We start from the raw sequence: 12,578 nt of genomic DNA on the forward strand, positions 1-12,578 counted from the left end.
TATCCATTTTTAATTACATAATTTTTTAGATTTTCTTGTATTTTGTTGGTTGAAATAATTATGAATTATTAAAATGAAATTTAAAATTCAAATAATTCAAATAATTTAATTTGATTAAAATAACTTATATATATATATATATATATATATATATATATAATTATGTAAATAATTGTTTAACCACTAGTTAATTATCATGCATTTTTTTTATAATGATTTGATTATTTGATTTAATTCATTTATTATTATTTGTTGGGGGTTTTTTGATAGGGACTGATACAGTGTACACAGACAGACTGCAAACAGCTGTCAAAAGTATCATAGTGTTTGTGGCGGATTTTAATTTGCAACACCTGTCCCGTTTGAGGGCTTTTGTAAAAAAAATAAGACAATAATATTTTTTTAAAAAAAGTATAGAGGGTAAACTGAATATAGCAAGACACAATAAAACACACATTTAGCAGCAACAAAACTACAGAAAACTAGAAAAGGAAACAGTGGTAAACAGATGGGAAAAAACTACACAAGCAGTAATTTAAATTAAATTAATTGAATTGAATTGAATTGAACTGAATTTGAGGGCCTAGACAACCGAGACATCTTAAGAACAGATTTTTCTAGAAAGAATCAGAGCTAAAGCAGGAAACTTTCACCGTCTTGTCCTCATGTGATGAAGTTTTATACTGAAAGCACGCAGAGCCTCAGCATCATCAGCTGTAGTGTGTGTTTAGCTGCAGTGTGTGTTTCGCTGTAGTGTGTGTTTCGCTGCAGTGTGTGTGTGTTTCGCTGCAGTGTGTGTGTTTCGCTGCAGCGTGTGGTGCCACCAGCTACCAGATGGCAGACTTTTGGTGTTTGTGACACATGGCTCCGAGTGAAGCCACGGCCAGAGAGACCAGCCCAAGATAATTGGAATTTCATTAAGGTTTTGTTTGTGTGTGTGTGTGTGTGTGTGTGTGTGGAGAGAGAGAGTGGGTGTGGGTGTTTATGAGTCTGCATGGGTGTGTTTCTCGATGAGCAATATTGCTGATGGGGGGGAGAGGGCAGGGACTCCACCTGCTGCCACCTGTTCCTCTGCCCCGTCTTATAAAAGCTGCTCCCTCAGAGTCTCCAACATCACAGGCACCTTGGACTCTGCTGGCACTCTGATCACACTCTGCTGATCCACGATCTGGACTTACAAACATCTCACATTCAACACCGAGGACTTCTGCAAGACTGCCCTAGAAAGCAGATCTCTGAAGACTCCTGAAGCTGAAGGTCTCTCACAGCTCCATTTGCTCGTAGCTGAGGGTTTTTTTGGTCGTCTCTCTCAGATCAGGGGATTTAAAATCAACCAAAAAAAGCATGAAGTCCCGTCGGCCCAGCTGCACCGACTCTGGATCCGAGTCGTCAGAATCAGACTCCAAGAGCCCAGAGAAATACGAGACCGCCACACGGCGAAGGATGGCCGCCAACGCCCGCGAGAGGAAGAGGATGCAGGGTTTGAACACGGCCTTCGACCGCCTGCGCAAAGTGGTGCCGCAGTGGGGCCAGGACAAGAAACTGTCCAAGTACGAGACCCTGCAGATGGCCCTCAGCTACATCATGGCCCTCAACCGCATCCTGACGGACGCCAGGAGGCACAGCGCTCCCCACAGGCAGTGGCTGGACCTGCAGTTTGACTGTGTGCAGCCCGAAAACTACGCCTGCCTCATGAGGTACAACTGTCCCGCCGAGGAGGAGTACATCCACTCGGCGTTCTCGTATCAGTTTGACGGCCACCAGGTGCAAACATGAGCTGCTCTCGTTCGCTCGTGGTGTTGGGTTTGAATGACATTTTTTTTTAAATGTGCTTGCATTATAATAATACAGGCCTTTCCTCCAGTTAGGGAGTAAGTAAATACATCTGTATTGCCTTTATTTATTTATTCATTGCCAGTCTTTGTATGACAATCATGAAGGTTTCTATTTCAACTTCAAATCTTTTGTTTACTTGTTTTTGCTTGTAAACCCAGCCAATGTTGAACAGCTTTTGTTCGAGGTGTAGCAACCGGTTGAGTGAAAGAAGAGTAGTGGGACTAGTGTGACCATTAGATTGTACTAAAAATATAGGCAATAATGTTCTCGTATCAATTATTTTGATATGGCCCCTAAAATTGTGTGCAATTTCCAGTGGATGCTGAGTAAATCTTTGTGGTCCCTCAAAATAGCCTCATAGTCCCAGTCAATAAGCAACAGTCTATATTTTGTGGAGGTGTAAATAATGTTTTCTAGTCTTGAGATGTAGACTTGAATGACAGTATTGTGCGCAAGCAGACTTCTATTTTGTTTAATTATAGTTTTTGATGTAAAATAAAAACTATTTTTTATGAGAAACGTTTGTCTTGGTTGTCTTTAGTAAACTTTCCTTCTCCACTGAGTATAATCCAAAATATGTAGGTGAAGATCATGCTGTGGAGAAGGATTTTATTTTCACTTTTATTTATTTACCCTATGTGATTTCTTTTTTATGAGCTGGAGGAAAACAATGAAATGTATTGTTCACTCCTTTCTCATAAAACTCTGGATTCAAACTTCACATTGAAAGACTCCTGGCAGGGATAAATCTCACAAAAAATATCCCTCTTACACATTTTCAAGATTTATACTGGCCAGATTTAATGGTGAATATCCAGATTGCTTACATTTCATGAAATTTGAAGACACAACAGCCTTGAATAAATCCAAGGAGCCACTTGTTCTCCTCATTAGAAACCACCTGCACTTCCAACCCTCATAGCCTCACTGGTCTCCTTTACATGATACCGAAACAAGAATTTTTGGAGGAGAACAAGTAATTTACAGCACATCCCTTTGTTTTGCGTGTGTGTCAGGTTCTCAGCGGGAGTGATGGCAGGTCACGTCCGCCGCTCTGCCTCGCTCTGCAGCCCGGGGGGAATAAATCAGCCTTTTGTCCTGAGCTCCTGCATGAGGAGATAAGACACACTGTTACGTCAACCCGGGACCAAAATATAAACACATAAAACGGACTTCTTTTGGAGACTAACCTGGTTACAATCATCAAGCTGTGTTCTCTCTAGGGAAAAATAGTCTACTAGTGGTTAGTTGTACCAAATCAGTGATGGATTTATCTATGTATTATCTATCAGAATGAAACTCTATTGTTGGATTTTCCATTGTAATAGTGAGATTTCCAAAAGCAGAAATGCCATATGAGACACAACTGTTCATTGTTACGACTTTAAATGGCAAAGCATCATCCACGGAGAAGTGATCGTTACAAATTTGAAAAGGCTGCCATCGTGGCACAAGCCACAGCAGATTAGGAAGCGCCTGTGTGCCAGATCAGGCCCCGGCTTCCATGGAGGAGCAGAAATTAAACTCCATTGTGGGGTAATGGCTGTGTGTAATCGCTCTGTTCACAGCCACTGAAGCATGAGTATCCATGGTTGGACCCAAACTCTATCTGCATTAAGTATAAGACATCTTCATCAGTGTGTTAATTACATTGTTCCCATCTATATACATCTTATTAGCCTGCAATTAATTTGATTAGGTGGGTAACATTTGGAGCTACTTTCAGATCAACATCCAAATGTCTGCCACTCTGTGTATTAATGCACAGAGCTTTAAAAAAATCATAATAATAATAAACACAAGGATTTTGGAGAATATAACATGTTTTTTCGTTAATTTCTTAATTGAATTAATCAAGAACATTGAAGTATAAGTGTGAAAAGATGTGCAGAGCCCGGGCCTACACACACAAGGTGGCAAACACCGGTACAGATGGCCGTAATGATTCAAATGCTGAATGTTTGCATACCTAATAAATGCTTTTTGACAGTTGGCATGTCAGAAATGAATGGAGGGCAGAGTCAAAAGTGCGTAATGCTAATGAGGAGGCGACCATCAGAGACTCGCTGCAATTATGCTCTTCATTAATTCAGTTGCAAGCCGTAAACAGTTGGCGATAGAAAATATAGCCGACATGCAATCAATTGATTTGCTCAGCGGGGGAGCTTTATTGGACGAGCTGGTAATCAATAGCAACAACAATGTGCCCAGCATGGAGGCAATTGAGAGTCCCAAACAAAATTAAAATGTGTGACATCTACTGAATTACTTAACTTTACAGCAACAGAGCGCTTTCATCATCAAACCCTAAATGAATCTTATTAGCTGTTTTTAATGTGCGTGGATGTTGTCGTTCCACAAGAGTTTTTTGGTTAATTAAAAGAAAGATGAAGATCTATTATAGTGTAATGTACCTTAAACTTAGGTGGGACAGTTATTTATATCTCCAGCTCTTTTCTGCCTTTAGATTTCAGGAGGGTTGTGAGGCAAAGCGAATAAAATGCAATATTTGTGCATGTGGTGTTTATTTAAGCTCAATTCTGTAATGCCAATTTTTTTTTCTAATATTCTGCCTCTTCTTCTAAATCACTCTTCAAAACTTACTTTTTCAAGATGGCTGTCTTGTAGCAATCTGTTGTCACTTATCCATCTTTTACTAATATTTTTACCGTATTTAATGCACAACTTGTTTTAATTTTTACTGCATTCATTGTGCATCCTCTGTACCACGTTTGGTTTTATTATGTTTACTTTTTATGCTCTTATTTTGATGGTGTCTATCTTTTTCACTTATTTTATCTAAAGCACTTTGTAACTATGTTTTCAAAAGTGCTATACGAATAAAGGTTATTACAATATTATTTCCTTGATTATGTATATGCTCCTGTAAATATGCACTTTTTACTCTCTCTATTAATGAAATGTCTCTTAAACTAGCTAGAAACTTGTTCTTTTATGCCTTTACATTTCGGGAGCGTTGTGAGGTGGTGGGAAAAGGAAGGAAATAAGGGAAATACAATATTTGTGCATTTATTGAAGATTAATTAAAACCTCTGTAATGCCTATTTAAATATAATATCATTTCCATGATTAGGGGTGTATGGTAGTGGACACTGTAATCAAAGAAAGTTAAAAGATGTTCCCGAGCCTGGAATATGTTAAATGCTGGAATATGAAGTTTTACAGGGCTTACAGGGATTAGATCAGACCAAATCAGGTAAAGGAACATAAAAGGCTAAAAAGACAAACCCATAAACCACAGACTGTAATACTTGAGTTCATGTTATGTCAGCACAACACATGTGCTGTGTTATTATCATTTGAGCAGGTCTCAGTCTCAAGACTACAGCAGCACCTAACAGAGGATGAGCAGCTCCTCCCTCAGCGCTGCTTATGTCATCAACTCTTTATAGCCATCCCATCAGCAGGTGTTCACCAGCCCAGACTGCTCCGCTTCACTTGACTCTTTTCTTTTGGACGCCAGGAAATCCAGGTGAGCCGCAGCATGAAGTGCCTGAACAACCGGGCAGAGAGCCACCTGACCGGGCAGGTGGAGTGCGAGCTGGAGAGCGTGGGGAACGGGGCCTGGGTGAACCAGGGTTACTGTGGCACCCCTCCACCGCTGCCCCGGGCCGTCAGCACCATCTACAACCCCCAGCCCCTCTTCCAGGGTCCCAGCGACGGCATGTGCAAGCTGGACACCCCGAGTCCTTTCCCAGAGGAGCCAGAGCCCCTGAACCGCAGCATGGTGAAGAAACGTGGAGGCTGCTGCTCCTTCATCAAAGGTAGGAACCCTCTTTCACACATGTTACAGCGTTTTACCATTTCTTTTAATTAGGGGTGTAACTATTCACCAACTATAAACTGGTTTAAGAAACAAACATGAGCTGCTCTCACCTCGGTCCGAATCACTGTTATTATGCTTTTTATTTTAGAATAAATTATGTTTTTCTCATTTAAAAGAAAAAAAGATGGCCTTACATTATTGCACATTTATTTCTTTAAGTAGTGCCTTGGATAAATAAATCACAAATGAATGACTTGAGAGACTTGAATGACTTGAATGACTTGAATTGTATCTCTGTGAAAGCCAAACACTCACACCCCTCCCTTTAAAAAGTATGGGTCATATGACCAGTTCTGTGAATATGGATTATGCATAATTTAGATCTTGACAAATATATTTATTTCAGTGGAGTCTTCCTTTGGTCTTGGTTCAGTCTAGGAGTGTTGTGATATACCGGTACTGACGACAGCCGTGATATTTCAAAAATGAAATACTGAAATAATACACGTGATAATATCATGTCAAATACAGACTTCTCAGTAAAACACCAAGAAATACCGAGCATGTTCATGTCATATTTAGGGAAGTAATCTTTTACAATATTTCCAACAGGGCTGTGGGGCACAACGCTGACTGAAAACACTTCAGACAACAGGGAACTGTTTGTGCGGACCACGCTGCGTGAGTTACTGGTCTACGTGGTCTTCCTGGTGGACATATGCCTCCGTAAGTCAACTTTCAACACCATCTAAACTTGAAAACTATAAATGTTTGCACTACGAGGGTCTGTAACTTACAGTGTGCACACTAACCATTTGAAACGTCCACTTACTGTCAGAGCTATTAAATTGTTTAAATAGTATCTCAGTGATAATATAGATGATTAATGTGATTAATTGCTGCGCATACACAGACAAAGGCGATAAAAGTGCACTAATGAATGTGTGTGTGTTTGTGGTTATGAGATTTGAGTTTGGAGGGATGGTGTTATATTACAAGATACAAAACACCTTAAGCATCTCTGGGCCAAACAGTATTTGCAAATAAATATTGACATTTAAGTTGCATGCAGTATCACATGAGTGGAAACTTACTTTATTGGGAAAACTATGTATAAAGTCAAGAAAAGTTTACTAAATTTACTCATTTACTTACATAGCTTCCTGTGCTTATGTCACTTTCTGGCACTCTCTGTATTGTCATGTGTAGCAACCTCCACTCATCTGGCATCTAAGTAGGATAAAATAAACCATAAACAGTATATATTAATGCTCTTTATGCAAAAGTGAATCAGTGCATGGATGTATACCATACATGAATCACACCATGACATGATACTGTGCCAAACTGTTGAAAATACTTGAATACGTGGATAAAGGCAATTTGGAGGTGAATTTCAGTTTCATGCACAATAAATTACATTGCTAAGTATTTTCAGTGAGGTGTATTGTGTATTTTTGTTTTTTGTGCCTGTAATTGTGTACTTACAGATGCCTCTTTTGGGATATTTGCATGTATATTTAGGAAAGAAACACTTATTTGAAGTGCTAACCATGTATATTTTGGAAGGATGTTACTGTATTCGCCTGTTTGGAGAGACGATTTGTCATCAGCTGCTTCCCTTTGCTTTAGTGCCCGGTGCATGCCCACCCCATCCCTTCTGGATACAAGGCATTGTCCAGCCAAACAGTAGGAGTGAAAGGGACAGCTCTCTTGCCTTTCACTGATAAGAGCATCGGCCTTAGCCATTGTTGCTTTGGCTGGGTTGGATTTACATTGTTTGAGGAGGCTAATTGCGTCAGGCCAGTATGGTCTCCTCTTCAAACAAATTACCGCCTCTAATCTGGGTCTGTTTGACTGCTGCGACATAAACACGGCCACAGAACAAGTCTTGAATGAGGCTTTGCGTGCCTGCCTCTGATCTTCCTTATCTTGGACCTTTGAATGGGGCGATGTTTAGAGCTGAGCCTGAGCAAAGCCTGATACCAAGCGGCAGTGACGGGGCATAACAATGTGATGATGTTGTCTTTCAGTGACATATGGCATGACCAGCTCAAGCACCTACTATTACACCAAAGCCATGACGGACCTATTTGTGAACACAGCCGGTGACCACGGGGTTAGGTTTCAGTCCATTAGCACCATGGCCGACTTCTGGATTGTGAGTTGCCTCCATATTCACCAATCACCATGATCTGTGTCAAATCAACAAATATCAAAAGGCTGGGTGATAACTTGAAGACAAATGTACTGTAGATTGTGGAATTGATTAACCATGACACATACATTTCTTTACTCTTTACCTCAAAAGTACGTCCAGGGCCCACTGCTGGACGGCCTGTACTGGACGAAGTGGTACAATAACCAGTCTCTGGACAGCGGAGACAAGTCCTTCATCTACTATGAGAACATGCTGCTGGGCGTCCCCAGGATGAGGCAGATCAAGATCAAGAACAACTCCTGCAAGGTCCACAGCGACTTCCAGGACGAAATAACCGGATGTTTCGATGTCTACAACGAGAAGAAGGAGGACGACTTTGCCTTTGGCCTCATCAACGGCACTGCGTGAGCATCACTCATTTTCTATTCATGTCTAAAATGCATGTTCTCCTCCTGGATATGCTCTTGGACAAAAATTAAAGAAAAACAAAATGTATTTTTTTTTCTTTTTTAGTAGTTGAGTAGGAGTGTAACGGTTCAATAAACCCACGGTTCAGTTTGTACTCTGGTTTCTGGGTTGCAATTTTGGTTTTGGTTCAGTTTGTTTTGTACATTAAGGAGAAAAAAACTATTACCATTTCTAATGTTCTCTGTATTTTGTCCTATTTGCAAAAATATAATTTTTTCATTCAGAATTCATTCATTTGAGGGAGAAAGTCTACTTACACCCTAACCCTAACCCTAAGATAAAAATACTTTCTGTATATTCATAAATTCATCAGCTAAGTGTGTGGATGTGTTTGTAACAGCGCACTTTTAACCTCTGAATTCAAAACATAATGAACACTCATGGTCAGGTAACTCTCAGGAGGTCCAACCGTCACTGGTGAGAGCTCTACGGTGTATCGTGAATTCAAAGGTTCAGTTTTACACGACTATTGTTGATGTGCGCTTTGATTTCTTTGCTTCTCCAGCTGGACTTACCAATCAGAAAAGGAGATAAAGGGCTCGGCTCACTGGGGCTTGTTAACGACGTACAGTGGAGCGGGATACTACCAGGACCTGAGTCAGATCAAGGAGGACAGCGCCGCCATACTGACGGAGTTGATGAACAACCTGTGGCTGGACCGAGGAACCAGAGCGGTCTTCATCGACTTCTCCACCTACAACGCCAACATCAACATGTTCTGTGTCATCAGGTAAGGAGAGAAATATCATTTTAAAACTATGGGAAATCCCATGTTGGTTGACCAAAGTGGTTGACCTTTTCTTGTAGGTTGCTGGTTGAATTCCCAGCAAGTGGCGGAGCAATCCCTTCCTACCAGATAAGAACAGTTAAACTGATTCGCTACATCACCTACTGGGATTACTTCATCCTCGCCTGCGAGATGGTCTTCTGTTTATTCATCCTCTACTACATCGTGGAGGAGATTCTCGAGCTGCGAATACACAAGTTCTCCTACTTCAAGAGCATCTGGAACATACTGGACATTGTTGTCATACTGGTGAGATTCATTTACAGAAGTCCTTGCATTTTTCACAGAGATGATGCTGGTCATTATTCAAGCACATGTCCTTTTCTTCAATCGTGATTGGTCTCAGTCAAGTATCGTTGTTCTCCTTCCCAGCTTGCCATCATTGCAATTATTTTCAACATTTTCCGTACCATCAAAGTGGACAAATTACTTGGAAAACTGCTCCAGCAGCCCAATATCTATGCAGACTTTGAATTTCTTGCATTCTGGCAAACACAATACAACAACATGAATGCAGTGAACTTGTTCTTCGCTTGGATAAAGGTAAAGCACCGACATCTTGAACTCCCAACGTTTCATGTGATTCAGAAGTGTCTTGTCTGTAACTGAGAGCATTGTCTCTGGCTGTTTAATTGTTCTCCATTTTGTGCCTGCAGGTTTTCAAGTACATCAGTTTCAATAAGACCATGACTCAGCTGTCCTCCACTTTGGGCCGATGTGCTAAAGACATCATGGGATTCGCCATAATGTTCTTCATCGTGTTCTTTGCCTACGCTCAGCTCGGATATCTGCTCTTTGGAATGGAGGTCGAATCCTTCAGCACCTTCGCCAAGTGCATGTAAGTGATGTAGAATGGCAGCGAAGGCTTAGACACGACAACAGAGCATCAACTAATATTTTCCTTTTTCCTTCTTGTAGCTTCACACAGTTCAGGATTATTCTTGGAGACTTTGATTACGATGCCATCGAACGAGCTAACAGAGTCCTGGGGCCGATCTACTTTGTCACCTATGTGTTCTTTGTCTTCTTTGTTCTACTGGTAAGACATGTTGTGGAACAAAAGACACGACTGATTTAAAAACTACAAAAAAGATCCCAATTAAAAGTCTCTTTTTTCACGGATTTGTCCCCTAGAATATGTTTTTGGCCATCATAAATGACACATATTCTGAGGTGAAGGAGGAACTCTCATCACAGAAGGACGAGCTGCAGATTACTGACATCATCAAACAGGTAACAGCCTTGACATTGTTATAAAAAAAGAACTGGGATATTATAATTATGTTAACACTCCACAACATGTTCTTTTATTTCACTTTAGAGCTACATGAAGACATTTACAAAGTTAAAACTGAAAAAGGAGAAGATATCAGATGTTCAGAAAGCCCTACGCTCTGGATCTGGAGAAATCGAGTTCAAGGACTTCAGAGAGACCCTCAAAGAGTAAGTCACACAATAAAAAAGAGCTTGTACCGGCATCAGGTGTTGAACTATGACACCTCACCCTCATCCATCTGATGATCTTCCAGGATGGGGCACGCCGATCATGAAATTTCTGCAGCTTTCTCCCATTTTGACCGCGATGGGAACCAAATTCTAGACCGAGAAGAACAAGAGAGGATGAAAATCGAGCTGGAGGAGAAGAGGGTTTGTGGACCAGATTACCTTTTTATATAGCGTTCACACTGACAACTATTCTCTGGTTGACAATCAAAAAAATAAACGTCTACGAAGGTGAATTCATAGTAGTTTTGAAATAAGTTTACAAAACCCTTCTCCTCAGGATGCTCTGAGTGCTGAACTCAACAATCTTGGAATAAATTATGGCAAAGGTTTTCTGGAGGAGACTCCTGTGACTTCCAATGAGCAGAAAAACAATCCCAGTAAAGCCACGGTGGAGCAAGAAGAGTTTCAAAGGTGAGAAGAGGATTCACATTAAAGTTCTTGACCCACAATAACACCCCTTAAATGAGAGTAAAGACCTTCACACTTCATTCAAGTTTAACACTATAAAGGTGTGAATGTCATGTCCGTGCCCATAAATATGACATTTGCCACCAGATTAAACACCAAACTGCAAAGTCATGTGGCTAAATACAATCTGAATGACTTTTCTCTGCATGCCAGACTGACCAGGCAGGTTCTCCAACTTGAAAACTCTGTGGCAGCGATTACGTCCAGGATGGAGCTGATCATGGCGAAGCTGCACGAGAAAACTAAAGGGAAGGAAACAACAGGGAAACCGTCTGTGACCGGTGATGACGTGAGTATGGAAATCAACTACTCTTTAAAGGAATACTCCAACACTTTTGGCAAAATATCCTTTTCCTGAAATAAAGAGTTTTGCCCAAAATGTTGGAGTATTCCTTTAACACAGCTATGGATGTGTTCAAGAGTAGTTTTATATAGTAGAAAAAAATCTACAAATGTAGTATTTCTAGGCATCAGCAGCTGTTTTTTGCTCCATTTTGTGTTTTAGTGAAGGTCAGATACTAGTGTGGTTATACTTTGGCATTCCAACATGTTCTGTGCCTGTCTTTCATTTTCTTTTTTCTTCTTTTTCCCCAATATCCCTCCATGCAGAATGATAAACCTGGTGCAGATGGGAGAGTGTTGCTCAGCCTGGACCGAGGGATGAAAGCTGACATGTCGTCACTGAGACCAGCCACTCCGAGCATCTCCGCATTAGACTGCCACTTGTGATCCAAGAGACCCACAGGTGGTCTTCACAACGACGACGATGATGATAACAGGACGCGTGAGGATGAACAGTTCACACACACCAAACGGCATTTGGTGCTTTATCACTTTCCAGTTGTGTTTGTCTTGATGAGAAGAGCCAGCTTCTAGTTTAAAGCCACAAGCAAAGCGGTCGCATCACTGACAAAAATCTGTTGAATGTATGACGTAAATCTCTTAGCTTACAGTCACTCATGACTCACAGCAACGTGTTTATACTGCTGTCGTCAAGCACCAGGCAACTCCTCCATCATTAGGTGACCGTGCTTGAGCTCAGATAACAAATGGTTTGAAGCTTAACATCTAAAATAGAGGTGACTGCAGTGTATATTGTAGATAAAACCTGAATTATGCATATTAATGTGCTGGCATTATCATATTGTGAATTAGGGTTGCTGTAATTTTTCAGGTCTTTCAACAACAGTAGATTATAAACCTGTGCAATATATTCAAATATTAGCAAAGTACTTGTGCCACCTCACCTCTGGCTAAATAAATGTTTTTAAATCAATGTGCAGGTGAGGTTAGCTTTAGTTGAGTATTTCTGTTCAGCTGCTGCACTCTGAGTAATGCTGCTCAAAAGCTATCGACCCCATGATTTTTTTTTTTTTTTTTTTTTTGCACATTTTTAAATGCATTTTTCATTGTTGCCTCCTTCTCCCACATCTGCAGCAACAGAGGAAATCTATTAATGGACGATTCTGTCCACAAACCCTCATTAAAAACTGGGACGACACATTTGCACATCATTCGAAATATAAAACTGATTTTTGTCTGCAACAAGTTCTACTAAAATATTG

General features: G+C 40.6%; 2 protein-coding genes across 2 annotated transcripts; both read left to right on the plus strand.

Moving 5' to 3' along the window:
- The first annotated feature begins 1,344 nt into the window (after positions 1-1,344).
- Positions 1,345-1,776, plus strand: atoh7 (atonal bHLH transcription factor 7). The gene has a single exon (XM_030070945.1). It carries the CDS (start codon positions 1,345-1,347, stop codon positions 1,774-1,776), a length of 432 nt encoding a protein of 143 aa, XP_029926805.1.
- A 3,565-nt stretch (positions 1,777-5,341) lies between these two features.
- Positions 5,342-11,742, plus strand: pkd2l1 (polycystic kidney disease 2-like 1). The gene is made up of 15 exons (XM_030071131.1): positions 5,342-5,621; positions 6,236-6,349; positions 7,657-7,784; positions 7,935-8,188; positions 8,758-8,982; positions 9,060-9,288; positions 9,412-9,582; positions 9,696-9,877; positions 9,958-10,078; positions 10,174-10,272; positions 10,361-10,482; positions 10,569-10,686; positions 10,823-10,956; positions 11,167-11,302; positions 11,623-11,742. The coding sequence occupies exons 1-15, from the start codon at positions 5,342-5,344 to the stop codon at positions 11,740-11,742; spliced, it is 2,433 nt and encodes an 810-aa protein (XP_029926991.1).
- The last annotated feature ends 836 nt before the right edge of the window (positions 11,743-12,578 follow it).

Source organism: Myripristis murdjan, chromosome 15 (genome assembly GCF_902150065.1).
Source record: "Myripristis murdjan chromosome 15, fMyrMur1.1, whole genome shotgun sequence".
Classification (NCBI taxonomy): Eukaryota; Metazoa; Chordata; class Actinopteri; order Holocentriformes; family Holocentridae; genus Myripristis; species Myripristis murdjan.

Bases quoted from the DNA above. Each gene is read 5' to 3' on its own strand.
- pkd2l1 (XM_030071131.1), top strand. From the start codon at position 5,342: ATGAAGTGCCTGAACAACCGGGCAGAGAGCCACCTGACCGGGCAGGTG. The intron at 6,350-7,656 runs GTAAGTCAACTT...GTTGTCTTTCAG, and splicing joins CCTGGTGGACATATGCCTCC to TGACATATGGCATGACCAGC. The intron at 8,189-8,757 runs GTGAGCATCACT...TTGCTTCTCCAG, and splicing joins GGCCTCATCAACGGCACTGC to CTGGACTTACCAATCAGAAA.
- atoh7 (XM_030070945.1), top strand. From the start codon at position 1,345: ATGAAGTCCCGTCGGCCCAGCTGCACCGACTCTGGATCCGAGTCGTCA.